This window comes from Mangifera indica, chromosome 12 (genome assembly GCF_011075055.1).
Source record: "Mangifera indica cultivar Alphonso chromosome 12, CATAS_Mindica_2.1, whole genome shotgun sequence".
Taxonomy (NCBI): Eukaryota; Viridiplantae; Streptophyta; class Magnoliopsida; order Sapindales; family Anacardiaceae; genus Mangifera; species Mangifera indica.
Window position 1 is genome coordinate 7,744,111 of NC_058148.1, and position 19,257 is coordinate 7,763,367.

Here is a 19,257-nt window from a genome sequence, read left to right on the forward strand (position 1 = left end):
GATACAAACTAATATCTTTTTAGAGAAATTATATTGTCAATAATATATATTTAAGAAATTTTAGAATTTGAAATGATATTTTTGATATTTTTGATATTTTTTAAAATGATATCATGGTAATTAAAATTTTTTTATTAATATTTTATTATTTTTATTTCAAAATATTATATGGTATGATGTGATATATGATATATTATATAAAAAATTAAATTTTTAATACATAATATAATATAAGATTTAATTATCACGGAGGGGGGGTCAATGTAGAAATGTCAATTTAAGGCTTGATCCGGTTCAAACCAAACGCCGGTCCATTAAAATTACAAATATATGGTTTAAAATTTTTTCTGCATACTTTCATCAAAACGCGATAGTGTCCCACCAAGTTTCCAGCCCCTCCTCGCTTTGCTGTTGTTGCACCAGCCCTTCTGCATTGTCGCCGGTGTTCCAGTCTGTCTGTGTTGTCGCCAGTGCTCTAATCCTTCTGCGTTGTCGCCATTTCTGTAGAACTAATCAAAATGCGACGGTGTGCCACCTCGTTTTTAGCCCTTCCTCGCTTTGCTGCTGTTGCTCCTGAATTTCTATGTTGTCGTTGGTGCTCCAGTCCTTCTGTGTTGTCGCCGTTGCTCCAGCCCTTCTCCGTCACCGCCGTTGCCCCAACCTTTCAGCGTTGTCACCGTTCCTGTAGAACTAAAACCAGCTAGCCGACTTCCGACGACATTGTCTGTTCTTCTTGCGTGTGGCCGACACCGTCCACAACCACAATGGACTTCTTCTCCAAGTGGTTATCCAGGTTCGGTTCTCCCCTGCAGGTTCAAGTTCATCAATAATTCAGCTTCTGCATGAATGACTTGTCATCAATAATTCTGCATAATTCTTCAGGTTCAAGTGATGCAGAATTATCATAAAAAGTTTTAGATAATTAACTACAGTGAATATACTTCTGATTATTTATAATTATACAATAAATATAACAAAGTTGTATCATGAATTATTATGATTTTATTATCATTCATGAATTATCATAAAAAATACAAATACAATGAATTATTTGAATTAGTGCAAACCTTCAAGTTAACTCCAAGTAGACAGGTTGTATCATGAAAATAAAAAATTGATAGAGTTATAGTTAGATTTTTACATGAAACTAAAATTCTAGTTAAGCCGATCAGTCAAAATGGTCTGATCAAAACTAATTTTCAAAATAGTTCATATTCTAATCAGATTCTTAAAACCTTACATCTAAGTAATCAAAATGAGTCACGCGTTGTGTGCAAAGTGGTGAAGGATAAAGAATTCAATGGTCTTGGCATTATCACTTATGGGATTTTTGGCTCACAAATTCATGCGAAAGCATTTAAGCTCCAGCTAAGTACCCATGAAACACTGCATACACTTGACATCGAGTTATCTAGCAGTTCATTTTATTCAAGGGTGTAGAGAAAGGGGAATTGCCCCAGATTATTTCTCACGTTGTCAGTGAGATGTTTCTTGTGCATAGAAAGGGGATGTTGCCTCAACGTTTACAATGAACTTTTTGACAAATGAATTTTTTCATTTCGGTTAGTTGTTCTTGTCCAGGAAATTATAGTACAACCATTACACACACAGTTGATTGAAGTGCCTCCTAGGCTAATTGTGGAACCTTGGTTTTCTCAAGTGGCATGCAAATTTTAGTCATTACTTGAAATAACAACCATTTGCAGCTTTAGTCTACTTGTAGGAATTAATTGGCATGTTTTCGACATGAATTCAGGCATTGTTGCTGCTTGATAAAATTTGATAATCATGGTCATCCTGATTGCCATAAGATGGCCATGATAATTATCCTAATCTTCCGGTACAAATTAACTTCTTTTTGTTTCAAAACTACTTCAGAATATTCCTCATTCATAAAGTCGAAAATCCAGAAGGCTACCAACTCCCAAGGTTTGTGTGTAGCAACTCAAGCAAAACCTATGCATAACCACAAGCTAAAATAAAACCATCGCAAATGCACAAAACCAATGGCTACAATCCAATAACAAAGAGGCAGGCACTTTTCAAAGAAATCATAAGAAAAGGTACGAAATTGCAGCTCAGTTAAACAAAAACCTTGGTGAAGAGGGTTACAACAACTAAAAGAACAAGCAGCAAAAACCTACCTGCCAGTTTATGCACTAAAGATTCCTGCTAATCAATCAAACAGAGAGTTCCCTGCGCTTGTACCGCACCATCACCTTCCCCTTCACACCAACCACCATTGCATTCCAGTCGATCTCAGGGAATGGTGATATCAGTTCCAATTCAAAGTTTCTCAATAGATGGCTCCATATGGCCTTTATCTGAAGGTATGCAAAGGGTTCACCAAGGCATCCATGTCGGCCGCCACCAAAAGAAATGTAGGAGAACGCCCCAGCTACTTTGTCTTCTTCTCTTCCAGGAGAAAACCTGTCAGGGTCATAAGTGTCTGGGTTCCTGTAAATGTGAGGAAGTCGGTTTGCAAATGCTGGTGATGTTGCAACAATGTGTCCCTTTGGTATATCGTATTCCTTCCCCTCACGAGTTGTCACACTAAAGTCACTGTGGGAACTACGAAGAAGCATGATTAGAGGAGGGTGGAGTCTCAGGGCTTCCTTAATGCATCGGTATAGAGTGTCCATCTCAGATAAGATATCATGATCAATCTTTTTTCCATGCTTCCCCATCAGGTTTTTCTGTTCCTCCAGCACAGCAGATAGGAATTGCTTGCTTTTTAGGAGATAAGCCCCTGTCCAGGTGGAGGTGATTGAGCTGGTGTGTTGTCCAGCAAAAAGTGCGGCAATCAGTAAGCCAGTAATCTCAGAATCAGTTGTTGGGCGGCCATCTTTGTACTTTGATTCAATAAAGCACTGCAACATGTCATTCTCTGACTTTCCCGAAGATTTACGGGAGGAAATGATGTTAGCAAAAATTTCTGCAAGCTTCTTACGAGCCTGGTCACGGCGGCGGTGAGCTGGGATTGGCAGGTATGGGAAAAGAACACTAATTGGGAGCATTCCGTTGTCAAGGTCATGGAACAAGGCAGACACATCATCAAAAAGCTTATCACGAACTTCCCGACCAAGGAGACATCTACTGGCTGTCAAGATGATCAGATGTTCCAGCTCATACTTTAGGTCCACCTCACCACTGTCTCCCCATTTGGAGAAGTAATCCTGCCGAATCCCATTACAAAGAGACAAAAATTAGAACAAAGTGTTTGTATACTCGACACATTATAACAATTTAGATCACTGCAAGTCTGAATTACGGCAGCAATCTAAACTGCACAAACAAATCCAGCAGAACAGGGCAATCCAAAAACCAAACAGCAGCACATTAGTAAGCATTTTATTGGTAATCAACATCTGATAGGCATGCCACATAGTGTCAAATTAATGCTCAGCATAGCTAAAAAGCAAACAAATGATTCATATGGCCACAACATCGCACTGCGTGTAAACTCAGAGATACAGGGTTACATTAAATAAGAAGGAACCAACATTTGAAACAGCTAATAGTCACTTTCTCACTTGAATATGGAAAATGGCATGCACTGTTTATGATTCAAAATGCAAAATGATGTCCATGAAAAAAAGCATAAATGAAATCATGGAAAAAGCTATTCCAACTAAATCAACTCCATGCAAATAATGATTTAACAATCTACTAAATCCGTAACATCTAAAACAGCTAATAGTCACTTTCTAAGTTGAATGTGGAAAATGACAGCACTATTTATGATTCAAAATGCAAACTGATTTCCACAAAAAGAAATATATATATATATATATATATATATATATATATATATATATATATATATACAAATATAAAAATTAATGAAAAAATAATTCCAATTAGCGATCTGTCTATTAATTAGTATTTTCCATTTAGTTAAAATGAGCATTTGTATAAATATTTTCATCACAATTTGCTAGATATCATTAAACCATATGCCAAACAATTTGATCCCACAGTAAGCATCACAACTTCATCCATAACACCTGTGGGGACTTGGACTGAAATTCTAAACTACAGTGTCTAGTGGATGTTAAACAAAGCTCTGTACAATACTGAGAGGTCTTGGAGATACAACTAACCGAACAACACTAAATAAACCCTTCAGGGTCTTCCTATACAGATACAAGTCAACGAAAAACACATTAAAACAGAAAAACACAAGTAGACCATTTGATATGTCACATTCAACATGCACAAGAATTTCGTAAAAAAATCACCCTTTAAATAAAATATTTTCATCACAATTTTCAAGAGATCATCAAGGGCAAATAGCAAGCAATTCACTCCCAGGCTGATTTCATCAATCTCCTTCTTAGTTTTAATTAACATCATTCACATTTCCCCATTAAATCCTAAACTATGGTTGACTTGAGTTAACAACTACCATCAATAGTCAAAAATCCTGAAGCTGCAACTAACCAAACGACATAAGAAAAGCTTCTTTTCATCCTATACACATACAAAGCAATTAAGAACATGTTTACTTGATGTGAACAAAAACCTCTCAACCTATATGACAACATAAATCCTTCAACCAAAAGGATGTCAGTAAGAACACAATCCCATCAATACTCAACAATTTCTACCTAATATGACAGTCACAAATCTTCAAGCGAGAAGTTATTCAACAACACTAGAACCCTTCAAAACACAACACCCCATCAACAAGCAATTATTCATACCTCATGATAATCATAAATGTTCAAGTTACAACTTACTTAACAACAGCAAAAACTCTTCAGAAACACAAACTAACCAAATATACATAAAACAAACACACACACAATCCCATCAGAAGTCAACAATTTCTACTTCATACGATAGTCACAAATCTTGAACTAACAACATATTTAACAACATTTAAAGCCTCAAAAGACAACACACCCAAATACATATCAACAAACACACAACCCCATTAAAAGTGAATAAATTATACCTCAGCCTCTGTAACCATCTGATCTACATAACCCTTCAACTTGTTCACTCTCAAAGCCTCAGTAAAGAACCTGAACTGCTCCTGCCTTATAGAATAATCCACATCGAATACAACTCCAGGGCCGAAAGTTGGCACATTAAACTGATAGACTTCCTGCTGACTCAAGTCAGATTCCGAGGCCTTAAAGAAGTGAGCTGACACTTCAGGGCCAATAAAAAAGGTAATTTTTCTATTAACCAAGTTCACAGTAAACACACTCCCGAGTTTAGGATACTCTTCACGGAGCATCACAATCGGTCCTTTCAAGAACCGAACCAGCCCACCAATCAAAGGCCAGGTCTTTATGACTGGGGGTAAACGTTTGGTGGATCTGGGCAATATAAGCATAGAAATGAGCTTTGCCACAACAATAGTGGCTACAACGAGCAACCCCACGTTGTAAAACTTGTTGGTTTCATCCATGGCGAAAAGAGTTTCAAGATTCGGTCGTAAAAGTGAGAAAAGAAGACTGGAATTGGGTTGATGGAATTTGGGGTTGTAAAAGTTTAACTGTTGGGAAAAAGAAGAAATTGGGAGATGAGATTGTAATTTTGGGAATTCTTATGGTTTTAAATTATTTATATTTTTTAAATTTATATTTATTTTTTGTTATATAAATTAAGTTGTTTAATATATGTTATTCGTAAGATTTGAAATAGTAAATTTGTTTTAGTTTTAGTTATTTTTTTATTTAATATATTTATATTGTGTTTAAAAAGACACAAAAAGAAAATATTTTCTCATAAAAACGGAGACAAGAAAGGGATTATCCCTATAATTTAAGGATGGAAATGAGGATTTTCTTTCACATAGGAAATGGGAAATAGGGTATTTGGCCTCCTTCTCGATTGTCACCTTTATTTGTAATGTCATGTGTATAAATAAGAACTGTTAGTTATATTGTTGCATAAGAGAAGACATATATGATAAGTATTTTATAGAGTATTGAGGGAGAAGAGAGTAACTCAGTGAGGTCATACAAGTGATTGAATGACTTTTATATTGGGTTTGTGAAGATTATGAGTAATCAATAAAGGTTAGATTTTTTGCATAAACAGTCTTGTTTTCCATAACTAGATGTTTGTCAAGAGTGCACGTGCACTGGAAACATTGTAGCAAAGTCCTCACACGTGTGTTTTAACAAGGACGAAGTTGGAAGAGTGCTAAGTCAGATTTAGAGGAGCTTGGATGCATCACAAGTGTCATTTTTATCAAATTTGCAAACTGCGAAAATACTCTCGTGACAATTGGTATTAAAGCCAAGAGTGGTGTGATCCTGCGAGGTAGTGATAGGGGGCGACACCAGTGCTTTGAGTGAGCGGGTGGCAAGATTAGAGTCTTTGTTGAAGACTTCCCCTTAATCATCTTAAGGGAGTGGGTATCCTGATATATTGGAGCATATTTCTCAGATTAAGCAAAAGGTGGGCAAGATTTGATATTCATTTGATAGAGGAAATGGACGACCCATGAAAGGAAAATTATAATATGGAGATGACGATCATGAAGAAGGCTATCAACAATATAGAGGGACGTTGTGAATGGAGTCATGGTGTCAAGGTGCCTGAGCCAAAATCATTCAATGACACACGAAATGCCAATGAGCTAGAAAATTTTATTTGGGACATTGAGCAGTATTTTGTTGCTACCCATAGTTTCAATGGTGAGAAAATGGTTGTGATGAGAATGTACCTGACTAGGTATGCGAAATTGTGGTGGCGAATACGTTCCCATGAAGATGAGTTGGCTGGGAGACATAATATGGAAACATGAGACATGCTTAGAAAAGAACTAAAAGAGTAGCTTCTTCCTTATAATTCTTAGATGGCACAAGACGTGTTGAAAAGACTGTGACACATGGGTTCCTTGTGAGACCACGTGAAGGACTTCAGTTTTCTCATGTTGAAAGTCCAAAATATGCCTCAGGAGGATAAACTTTTCAATTTCATGTCAAGAGTACAAAGTTGGGCGTAGTCGTAGTTACATTAACAAAATGTGTAAGGCTTGTTGAGTGCCATCTCAAGGGCAAACGAGCTATTAGATTTCAAGTCTGATCACAACCATAGGGGTTGGGAAAGACACGGGCAAAGCCAAAGATGAGAGAAATTGTTGGCAAAAGGTAAAACATAACAAGGGAGAAATTGAGGATGTCAAGTACAAGAAACAAAAAAATGATGGGAAGTTTGTTATGAAACCAAGAGATGTTTTCAGAAGCAAGTGATTATTATGCATAAGACAACTTCTTCCTTCATTCCATGTTGTCTTCTCTCGGGACATGAAGGCAAGAGTTCAAAAAATGAGTTGTTAAGAATGAAGGTTAAAATAAAGAAATTGAACATGATGGCGATGTTAATTGAACCAAAGGAGGTTAAGTTGGAAATGCATATCAGTGTAGGAAATAATAAGGTTAGGGAGCCTTTTGTTTGTGAGGGCCAAACAGTACAGTTCGCAATCTGGTACTTGGAGTTGTTCGAGAGAGACTATCCTCAAAAAGAGAAAGAGATGTTGGCCACGGTTAATAGCTTGATAGAGTGGTGGTTGATACTAAGGGGTAGTCATTTCCTTGTGCTTACAAAGTGTGTGGGTAATCGCTTTTTCACGAGATAGGTTTATCTTAGGCTAAGACATCACTATTAGCTAAACAATAATGCTACATGCATAGAAACTGTGTACAAAATTTATGCACAAACTGATGTGGCGAATGTCATGTGTCAAAATTGTCACATCAGTGCCATTAAAATAAAACATTTTATCTCTATAATTTGATTCTCGTATAGAAGGCAAAGACAGTTGACAGATTGTCTCCAACTATCACATTGTGCCATTGCTTCTGTTTCTTCCCAATTTGATTCCCACAAAAGAAAGCCTCCACATTTGCGTTCCTTTTCTCCGACTATCTCCCTGCCTCCTTGCACCATTGGTTCTGCTTCTCAGCATGTCTCTCCACCACACGCCATTTATCACCATCATTGTTATCTCATATTTGACTACGGATTAAGGAGTTGTTATAAAACTGATTTCATTTCATTTGAAACCAAGGGTGCGCCATTGAGAATAAAAATTTGAGTCTCTTTAATCTTTGTTTTTAAGGTATGAAATCTTTCACGATGTGTTTGTTTTTTAAAGCAATTTGTATAATTTTTTGTTTAAGTAACTGTAATTGAATTGGGTAGTATTAAAATCGTAGTTTTGCAAGGTGTTCGACAAAATGCCTCTAGGAAATTTGTTGCTTTACTATTTTGGTGATGTATTTTGTCATTTGATATATACTACCATATTTAAGTTTATAATGGAGCTTACAGTAGCCAGTAAAAGTTATATTGTTTCTGAATTTGCTTTTTACTTTTAGTTTTAGTGTTAGTGTCATAGTGTGACTTTGTTATTGCAATTTATGTTTACTTGGTTAGACTTTACGTAGTATGATGTAAAGCAAAAAGAAGAAATTCTGAAACTCAAATCTAGTAATATGGTTCGATAATATGATGTTTACTTGGTTGGACTTTACGTAATATGATGTAAAGTAAATTGCAATTTATGTCTACTTGGCTAGCTAAATCCTTATTGAGTTTTGAGTTCACATGGGCATGTAACGATGAGGCAGACACGGTGTGGAATAACCTTGAGCAAATACAACAGCCCTCAACGAGGACATTGAGTTCTTTTGTTAGGGGAGGTTTGTCACACCCTTAAAATTTAAAGGCGAACAGGTGTATCTAGTTGGCACATTGGGCCCGATAATAGACCTTAGAGCGGCATGACTAGGTATGCCACGATAGTGTACGAGTGTGGCGGTATGAGAAAATCAATGATCCAAGAGACAACAAGAGTTGATTGAAATGTTGTTATATGTATTTGGTAGAGAAGGAAGCCAAACAGAGACATTTTGTTGACCTTTAGATGATTGTGCGAGATGGCACAACGAAGAGTTAGGGACGCAAGTGCATAATGATAGGTGTGTGGGAAGGGTGCACAACCTATGAGCGAAAACAAGTAGGAAAGCTTTGTTATGTGTAAAACAAGTCCAAGAGAATGCTAAGACTTGATGGTGATATAGGTGGCAAAGGGTGTGACATACTTGGCTAACATTGGTGCGGTCGGATGGAAGAGTTCGTGTGGAATTATCAATGACAATTGAGCAGGGTTTTCTATTTAATCACATGCTTTGGAGTGGAGCACGACGAGATGATAGATTAAGGTCTTATACACCGTAGACAAGACTAGTTGGCTTGGATAAGTGACTGACACAAGATACATTGGCGAAGTGCGCAAACTAGATAGGTTGGATGTAAACAACCTGGTTGTATAGGGCACATGGGAAAAGTTAAGTAAGTTGATTTTTGCAAGGTGGTTGATAAGCATGAAATAAGGTGAATGATATTTTCAAACTTATAGTAATCAGGACAAAATCCCCTTAATCAAGCTGGAGCAATTTAAGAGAGCAAATTGAGGAATTTCCTTCAATCAAGCTAGAGCGATTTAAGGAATTGATTGACAGGATTGCTAAAATCAAGTTGGAGTAATTCCTGGAGCAACTGAAGGAGTTAAATGCTAGTTTCAAATTTGAATATTGTGACTTGTGATATATCCATTTGTAAAGTCTTGTGTATAAGTAAAAATTATTAGTTATCTGATTGTATAAAAAATAAAACATCTATGAAAGATATTTTAGAGAGTATTGAGAGAAGAGAGAATAATTTGTGCGAGATTATACATGTAATATTTATCGACAACGCTTGTGCATTGGAAATATTATAGCAAAGTTCTGGCACTTGTGTGTTTTAACGATGCCGGAGTTGGAGAAAACTAAGCCGGATTTAGAGAACTTGTCTACATCACGTGTGCCGGTTTTAGCCAATTTATGGACTAGGAAAATGCCCCGGTGACACCTTGCTATGGATTACCCAAGTGCATCACAAAAGGCATTGACTGCCACATGACCAAAACTTGTAAAAATTGTCATTTATTTCCGAGTTTTAATCTTGAAACTTGAGAAGGGGCAATATTGTCATAAATGTGATAATTATAAGTTAAATAATATAAAATAAGAATTTATCTTGTAAAAAATAAGAGAAAACCCACCCCCAAAATTAGGGAAAAAAACCCCACCTTAAACCTTTGACACTCAACTCACCGTTGCAATTTTAAAATTTTTTTTTTTTTAATTTTACAAAATATCATAATCTATTCTTATTGCAAAATAAACCCTTAATCCACTTAGATTAAAGTTAAAAGAAGATAATTAATTGAAAAACATGTGTGATTTTGAAAAAGAAACCGTTCATGATATAATAAAAAATAGGCTAAAGGTTTATTTTGCACCCAAGTTTTGATATATTCTCAAATTGCACTTACGAGATTTAAAAAATTTAAAATCTCACTTATGAGTCGATTGGGGTTAAAATTTTTTATTAGAGACCGAGATAAAATAATCATTTTATTAATAATATTAAAAAAATATAAAATATATTATATTTCTTCTCTAAGTTTTAAAAACTAATAATTTCATTTTTATTTAAGATTTTTTAATTTTGAAAAGTCACATTTCTCATCCCCTAAGCCTAGAGGTTTTTTCTTCTCCCCTCTAGCATCAATGATCTCCCATCTCCATCCTAAAACATCGGTTAGTGCCTCCCCTCTCTAGATCTCTTCGTCTCGACGAAGAGATTAGGAGATTGTCTCTTTGTCTCTTCGTTCAGACGAAGACAATTGGAGATAAGAGGTTTTCTAGTGATGAGAGGTTTTCATGTCCTGTTGTGCATTAGTCAATATTTTAGGGTAGAGAGGAGAGGTTGATGACATTGAAGATAGTGGTCGCACGGGTGAAGAAAAAAATCTTAGGTTTAGGGGGGAGGGGGAATTATGATTTTTTAAAGTTAAAAAACTTTAAGTAGTGATGAAGTTATTAATTTTTAAAACTTAAAGGAAAAAATGTAATGAATTTTATATTTTTTTAATATTTTTAATAAAATAACGATTTTATTTTTATTTTTAACAGATTATTTTAATGACAATTAGACTATGGTTGGACTTTGGGATTGCATCAAAACTTGGGTGGGAATAAGTCCTTTGGCCTAAAAAATATTTACCAAATGTTAATCATTGTACTCAATTAAAATTATTCAAACTCAAGGGGGACAATTTTTTCATTGCTATTTATATAAAAGAGCAGTATGGGGGGTCCAAAGTCATAACTGAAACCTTGGAGACCTTGTTGACATTAAATATTTCTTTCGTCTAAAGCTAATAGCCACTCACCAGCTTCGCTTTACGTCACTTCACATCACATCATGTCTTCGGCTCCAAAGAATCTCCCCTCTTCTTCATCTTCTTCAAAAACCCCAAAAATTCCCCCCTCTCAAAACCCTAACCCTAATTCCAATCCCGACCCTAAACCCAAACCCAGACCCATCACGCTCTCTCAAGAAGACATGGCTCTCGCACGCGCCTCCCACCTCACGCGCCACCAGCTCCTCCGACGGCGAGCCTTCCGCCTCGGGCAACTCTCCCGCTGCTATAGAGACCACTACTGGGCTCTCATGGAGGAGCTTAAGGTCCAGTACAAGCAGTACTACTGGAACTTCGGTGTCAGCCCTTTCAAAGAAATTAATTATAATAATAATGAGAAAAATGTTATTGAGGGCTCTGGTGAAAATGTTAATAATATTATTAATAATAATTGTGAGAATAATAATACTAGTGGTAATAATAATAATAATATTAATAATAATTGTAGATGTTTGTTTGTGGGTTGTAAGTTGAAGGCCATGGCTTTGACAAGCTTTTGTCATCTTCATATTCTCTCTGATTCTAAGCAGAAGCTCTACAAGCCTTGTGATTACGTCATCAAGAGGTATTTTTTAATAAAATTAATAGCTTAAGCATTTTGTGTATGCTTTTCATTCTTGTGGAAATTTTCTAATTGAGTTTGGGGTGCATTTTGCTAATAATTAAAAGAGAAGGGTTTGTTTGAATTTGAGTTTGTGCTAAAACATGCGATGAAGATACTGTGGAAGATTTAAGCTATAAAATTTGTAACTTAATTGCGTAAACTTTACTTTATTTTCTCTATTTTTGGGCTGATTGGTTCCATTTTTCACTTAATTACATAATTCTAAGTGTGTGCTTTTCAAATATTTTGGAAAATTTCTGATTAGGTCTGGGGTGTAATTTACAATTAATCAAGTGGGTGTTTGTGTCAAAATATGCCGTGAAGCTTTTAGGGAAAATTTGGATCTAATTGCTTAATTCTTTGGTGGGTATTCTGTTTTTAAAATATGGATATTTTTATGTCAAAAGCTCTCTATTTCTATATTTTTTGGAATTTTTTTATTGGTTCTTGTGTTTATTTTGCAAATAATTAGAAAGGCTTGTTCGTGGGCGTGTGTGTTAAATTACTAAATATTTTAGGTATTCCAAGAGGATTTGGGGAAGATCTAGGACACATAATTGCTTATTAAGTGTGAGATTGGTTCAATACTGTGTGACTATTAAAGGGCTTCTTTGAGTGTGGTTTTATTTGCAATTGACTAGAATCTGTTTTGAAGTGGGTGTTCTCATAAATTATGGTATGCCATACAGATTTAAAAGAAGATTTAGGTATATATGCTGTACAGATGGGTTTTGATTGCAAAGAAGTAGAGGGTAGAGATAACTATAAAGAAAAGAGGTCAGGAGGTTGACTTTCAGATTTTCGTGGATGCGGTAGCCCATGAAGTGTTTTTAATAAAGTTTTGTTTTATGACTTGAATTAAGGCATTAAAATCTTTTTTTAAATAATTGACGTTGCTATATAGCATTATAGAACATTCTTTCTGTTATTTTATAAAACCATTTAGATTTGCAAATGATGCTTCTTGTTTATATCTGTATTTCTAATAAACATCATCTTCATTGTTTTGTTTCTTATATTTAGTGCATTATATTGGGAGGTTAGGGAGTCCTTGGCTCTTTGAATGGGATATAAGTAATTTTATAGATTTGATAAATAGGGATTCTTATAGATATTGAAATATGTTAAGAAAATCTAAACAGCATACCGGTATGACAACTTCTTGTGTAAGTATTACTGTTAAAATCATCATAGGCGACACACACATTTGACAAAAATTAGATACGTGTAAAAGGATGAGTGTTAGAGTAAATTATAATTCAAATGAAGATGCAGGGTAACTAGACATTTATCCATTTGAGAATTGATTATATGTTTCCCAAACAGCAGTCCTGAAGTCACTGATACCATCTAACTTTCAAAGGTTAGCAAAAGGCTGTGTTCATTACTTTAATGTGTAGTGAATGAATATTCAATAGTCATTTGAAAGCCATAAATTAGATTTTCAATATCATGGACAAATTTGTGTATGTTCATACGCTTGCTTACTCATCATACATATGTAATACACATGCTTACATATTACTCTATTTTTATGATATTATGTTTTATTGCATGTTTCTAGTCTTATGCTTCAATTTCGAAGTTCTTACCTTGTAATACAACTGATATGTTCCTATTTTGTTTGTCTGCATGTAGTGCTCAGGCAGGACCAATAACTTGTGGAAAACCAATATTGAGATCCACTGTGCCTGCTCTCTGTACAGTTCATTTTCAAAAGGCCCAGAAGCATGTCACTAGGGCTCTGAAGAAAGCAGGTCTTAATGTTTCCTCTTCAAGCAAGCTTGCCCCAAAGTTCCATGTTGTAGTGGCTGAATACATTCATCAAATCCAAGCCAGAAGAAGAAATGCCCTGAAGAAAAATAAAACTAAAGTTGTCATTAAAGAAGAAACTTAAATGAGCCTCCTGGTTGGCGGTTGCAAACATGACTATAGGTCCATGAGTGCCTATGTAAATTGATGCAGAAAACTAAGGTGAGTATTCAATTTGTGATTCCCTTTGGGTCTGAGACATTAAAAAATCTGCCAAGCTAGAAACAAATTTGTTACATTCATGAAATTAAATAGATGGATTTAATGGAAATAAGCAAATTCATGATTTTCCTCTAAAAGAAAAAAAATTGATTAGATCTTAAGGGGAAAATTTCATATGCCTTTTAATGTTCTTTACATGTGGTGTTTGTGTACAATCAAAATGTTAAAGCTTTGATTTATTTTATTTCTCCTTTTTGCACTTTAGTCATTACCATTAATATTTAAGAAAATTTTCCTTGCTTTGTGATGTAACTTGGAAACAAAAAAAAATTGCCAGATTTGTTTACTTTAAGCTTTTCTCCTTGATTTGAAAGTTGTGATAATAGATTGAAGATACTAACCTTGGTAGAAAGTGAATATTTCAAAAGTGAGAAAATAGTTTAGACATATTAGTTGTTACCAAACATATAACTTAGGTGGAAATTACCCAGAATGCTGAATTTCTTTTATTCAGAGATGAGCTTTAAACTAGACATCCAATAACAATAGAAATAAAATAGTTATGAATTGCACACATTCTACTTTGTATCATTTAACTGTTTCTCAAAGTCATGGTTCTATATGGTATATATTTTACTTAGCTCCATGGGCCTGCATTTGGGGTGCTTTAAAGACATTTTTTTACTTCAATACTGTGATTTAGAAATGATTTTAGGTTTATTATCACACCTCATTTCAGTCTTTGCTAGAGTCTTGTATTGCAACAAGTATTAGCCAATATGGCGAGTGTTGTCTACCTGGTGTATGCCATAATATTTGTGCAAAGGTACTAAGAGTAGCCTTATATTTACACATTGGCTCCCATGTAAGTATTGAATGGCAAGCATTGTCCTGCTGTGGTTTCTAGGTAGTTGAATGTAGAATTTCATTCTGAATTTTTGTAAGGTTAAGAGAATCCACTATATATTGCAAGTCATAATAGTTTGATTCTTGCCTCTGTTTTTAAGGTCTCAACTAGCTTCTGTGAAATTTTGAATAGCTTGTTTTAAGTAATGATTGGGGTTTATTTGTTTAGGTTGTTCGTCCTTTTGTTCTCAGGTTTAATGGGGTTTCAGTATTGTGAAAATTTTCTTCTTCCTCTTCAGGGGTGAGCAGAATACCTGATTAGAACTGTTCCTGTCAGGTACATGTTGGTTCCGGTTCCAACTCGGAAGCAACAAAAAAGGGGTAGGTTCTGGTCCTAAATATGGGTCTAATACCTGTTCCTCAAAGGAACTAAAACAGACCCAAATTTGAATTTAGGGTGTTTGGTTGAGGACCCAACCCAACTTCAATTTTATTTTTTAATTTCTCTTTAATCAAAAGGTTAGTTGTTTTGGTGTTGGTGCTCCCCAAAATTGAATCACAGTTGTTGACTCTCATTTCTTCTAAATTGTCTCTGAAGCAAACAACCAAATCTGAAATATATTAGACTTTGTATCTTGATTATTCTGACAAATTCGATTATTCATCCAGATTAGTTATCAAACAATACTTCCTTGGATAAGGGTATTACAAAGATCAAGATTTACACATCTTGCTTTTTTTTTCTTCCGTGACTTTGAAAATGGACTAAATTTGCTTCCAAAATTGAGCAATCACGGGAATCATCAACGACCATCCATTTCCTGATAGGACACTTCATCCACCATGTCCTCCTGACTCTCTTTTCCCTACCTTTCATTGGAAATATTCTTGGTTGCCTCTTTGCAGCTATGGACTTGATGGAAGCGAAGCAAATTGGGCATGACAATGTGACTTATCACCTTATGCCTTTAGGAGTGATGAAATCTAGTGGTGTTGAGGGTGTTTGCTAGCTTTATGATTGAGAGGCATTTTGTTCCAAAACTCTATGATGTTGATGAGGTTTTTCTGCGAAAATTGCAGGCTCGATTTGGGTCTGGATTTGTGAAGATATTTGGTTAAGAAAGGGTTTTGCCCTCACAGTAATGCATTGGAGCTCTTGATGATGGGATTGTTTGTCGGAGGAAGGTCATTATTCTAATTGCATTAATTTCATTATATGAAACCTCTAGGAATATTTTCGTTGCGTGGTGCCTTTAGTCTAACACAACAACAACCTATATGAAACCCTATGGAAAATGGTATTAGTTTCATATTGTGTGAAGTTTCTGTTCCGGGTAGGAACTGGACCCTACCCAGAACCGACCTTAGTCAGTTCCGGTTTGGTTCTATTTCCAGTTCTCTGTTTTTCAATGGAGTACACGGACCCGCTCACCCACAAATCCTTTTGTTTTTCTTAATTTTACTTTTTTCCTTGACCTTTTTTTCATAACAAATTAACTCTACAAGTTCGATATTAATTTTCAGAAAGTTTTAGAGTGGAAATAACATCAGAAAGGAACAAGTGTAATGACAATTCAATTCTTGGTGAAATTAAAATGTATTGGATTTCAATTGAGAATAAGGATAAAGATAGAAAGCGATGCAACTTTTGTTGTTGGTTTTGTGTGAAAAATAAGAGAGCCTGACACCATGATGATTGTTTGATTTGAAATCAGGGGGAAAAAGGAAAATCATTGTGTGGTCTGTATGATGGTTGCTGCTGTCTGAAATAATTAAAAGTAGCCAGCCAGCCAGTATTTGTTTTCCGAATGTTTATAATTGATAAAACTTTGATCTTATGAGAATGGAAGTCTTTCTAATACTTAAATGTTTTGGCTGTTAAGAGTAGAGAATGCCTGGTTATTTTTAGATGATCTTGCTTAAAACTTAGCCATCATGTTAGGCTTTGCACTGGCACTAGTTCTGGAAAAACTAGTTATTGCTTATTACTTTATAGCATGGTGGACCTGAGTGAATTCACGTGTCATGTTTTGACTAGAAGTTGATTGGGTTATAGACTTTTCCACATAGAGTTGAAAGTGAATTCATTGAGCTTTTTCCATGCCGTATAACCTTTTTCTTTTTTTTATTGTCTTAATTTTCTAATAGGCCGAGACGCATTCTTTAACTGATTTGGATGTTTGATGCATCCATGTGTATGATCAACTTGTCTGCTTAAATGTTCTTGGTTGCCCCCACGTTTTAATCTAGTTCGTTGCTTAGAGTAGTTTAATTGGCCTTTAACTGGGAATGACTTACATGAGGTTTACCGTTCATTTGGTCTGTTTTTTCAGGTGTTCACTTATCAGCAAGGCCACCACATGCTGGCATTTATATGTATGAGGGTAAATATATTTAAAAGACACATGTATGTAGTGTGTATCAACAATTATGTGAGATAATGTCGTCTTCTATGGTTCTACTTCTCCCATTTGGCTCGCCTTCTAGGCGGGATAAACTCAGACAGCATCCCTGCTGTTTAGGATGTGAAAGCTGAATCTGGGAGTTTGTTGTTCAAAGCCTGTATGTATAGAGTTTGATGCATAATGGAGACGTTGATATGCCAAACCCTCTTATAATTAGTAGAGCTCGTAAAGCAGCTATTTGAGTTTTGGTGTATGGACTTGGTTCATAAACTGTAACATGATGCAAACATGACACAAACTCGGTCCATTATCTTAGATTTCTTCACCAATAAAACTATTTGTATCAAATTTAAGTATACAAATAGATACGCATTTATATGTGTTATTATATGAAGGGATAATTTTGAATTAAATATAAAATAATATTCAATTATACAATAACATATATAAATATGCATCTATTATAGATTTACAAAACCTTTTATTCACATAAACAAAACAATCCCTGTAACTCAAATGGACCAAAACAATACCAATTAGCTAGCGAGTCGACCCAACAAAACTGGCTGACAACCATTTTTGTGAAATGTCTGTGTCGTGACAATGGGATGAACAAAATTCGCCGGACCTATGTTAACATGCTTTATCGAACAAGGGTTAGTAAAATTAATTGAGTATTATAATTTTTAGAGAGTAAATCTGCGTTCGCGTTTGAGTTGCGCTTGTCAAATCCTATAATTAATTACTTAAAAAAGACAAAAAGAAAACAGAATACATTTATCAAAAATAGCTACATTCAATATAGTGTGATAAATTAAAAATCACAGTAACTCTCATGTGCATATAGCTAACGAACAAATTAACAGTAATAACTGGGTTACTTAGAAAGCTTGACTGTGTAAAGTTGATTACCATCCATCTCTTGGCAAACAAATGAGTGGGTGGCTAAGTTGATCCACTAATCAGCCACATTCACCAGACTTTAGAAGAGTTCCAACATCAATCGAAACAAAAGTTACACCTCCCTCTATCTCAAGTTTCTTTGCATTCTGAAGGAGGAATCCATATGCATTATACGATGGAAGGAAACCATTCAATGAGGAATGCATAAGATTAAATAAAATTTTACAGATACATAAGCTAACATAACCACATAAAGTAACAAGATAAGTTTTTCCCTTCCAACTGTAGAACATTTAAAATCGAGGAATTACAAACCTTATTTTAGGCAAATAAGTTCAAGAAGGGTATGTTGCTCGAGGATGTAGTGAAGCTAGTCTTCATTATCGTCCTAGAAACTTTTGTTTTGAGCAGACAAAATGCAACAAAATGTTAGGATTGAGTACATAAGGTGGGTTGATGACTTAGATTACTTCAACTCATACCCATGAGAAAGATATATATGGAAAGCAACACTCGTGTCCCTTACAAAGGCATGCAATGGACACTATCAGACTTTGACTAAATATCAAAGTAAGACAATTCAGTATGACTAGATATGATTGGCCTGGTTAGACAGGTTGTGAAGTGGGAATATATTTGGGAGGTAACAGGGATCAACATATCAACAATGCTCTATGAAACATGAGATAGCTTTCTTCCATGTCATTGAACTTAATCCCATGAAAGTGACTCTCTCTACAATTGGTTATTCAATAAGTTGGTGGACTCACTAGTGCTTACTACAGAAGGGCAAAGTGAAGCTTAGGAACATTGAGTCGATCCACTCACTCACTCAACATCCACTCGTAGATTGACAAACTTTTATAGCACCAAGTTCAGTGACATAACACATAATCGCAACAGGTTTCATGGAGCATAAGCTAATTTGCATCACGATTTTTTACACATATTTATTTGATATACAGAATGGTCAGCAACTTTAAGCAAACGAGGCAATTAAGAAGTTTGGGTCAAATATTATCCAGATATGAGACCCTTTTTGGAATAATAAGTTGGTCGACTATTTGGTTTTGGCTAGATTTTATCAGTTTTTTAAATCAATCGGTTGAAACCTATACTTAGATCAAATTAGTCTAAAACACGAGTATATAAAACTACCAAAATTTTGCTAAAATTTTGTGTTGGCCGAATTTAGTAGGTCTCTTTTATTATATTATGTAACGAATTCGATTAAAACCCATTAT

The 19,257-nt window shown here is 35.2% G+C and overlaps 2 protein-coding genes across 5 annotated transcripts; one reads left to right on the forward strand and one right to left on the reverse strand.

The window, feature by feature from the left end:
- Positions 1–1,852: 1,852 nt before the first annotated feature.
- Positions 1,853–5,552, reverse strand: LOC123193412 (sterol 14-demethylase). Of its 2 annotated transcripts, XM_044606396.1 has the most exons (3): positions 4,961–5,552; positions 2,145–3,176; positions 1,853–1,956 (listed from the first exon to the last, which is right to left on the reverse strand). In XM_044606396.1, the coding sequence occupies exons 1-2, from the start codon at positions 5,420–5,422 to the stop codon at positions 2,181–2,183; spliced, it is 1,458 nt and encodes a 485-aa protein (XP_044462331.1). In that variant the 5' UTR covers positions 5,423–5,552; the 3' UTR covers positions 1,853–1,956; positions 2,145–2,180. The 2 variants fall into 2 exon arrangements, with proteins under 2 accessions (XP_044462331.1, XP_044462330.1); XM_044606395.1 differs by lacking the exon at positions 1,853–1,956 and having other exon boundaries at positions 1,995–3,176.
- A 5,704-nt stretch (positions 5,553–11,256) lies between these two features.
- On the forward strand, positions 11,257–17,363 carry LOC123193508 (INO80 complex subunit D-like). Of its 3 annotated transcripts, none has more exons than XM_044606537.1 (4): positions 11,257–11,846; positions 13,524–13,859; positions 15,005–15,086; positions 17,039–17,363. In XM_044606537.1, the coding sequence occupies exons 1-2, from the start codon at positions 11,284–11,286 to the stop codon at positions 13,780–13,782; spliced, it is 822 nt and encodes a 273-aa protein (XP_044462472.1). In that variant the 5' UTR covers positions 11,257–11,283; the 3' UTR covers positions 13,783–13,859; positions 15,005–15,086; positions 17,039–17,363. The 3 variants fall into 3 exon arrangements, with proteins under 3 accessions (XP_044462472.1, XP_044462473.1, XP_044462470.1); XM_044606538.1 differs by lacking the exon at positions 17,039–17,363 and adding an exon at positions 15,786–17,024; XM_044606535.1 differs by lacking the exon at positions 15,005–15,086 and having other exon boundaries at positions 11,261–11,846.
- The last annotated feature ends 1,894 nt before the right edge of the window (positions 17,364–19,257 follow it).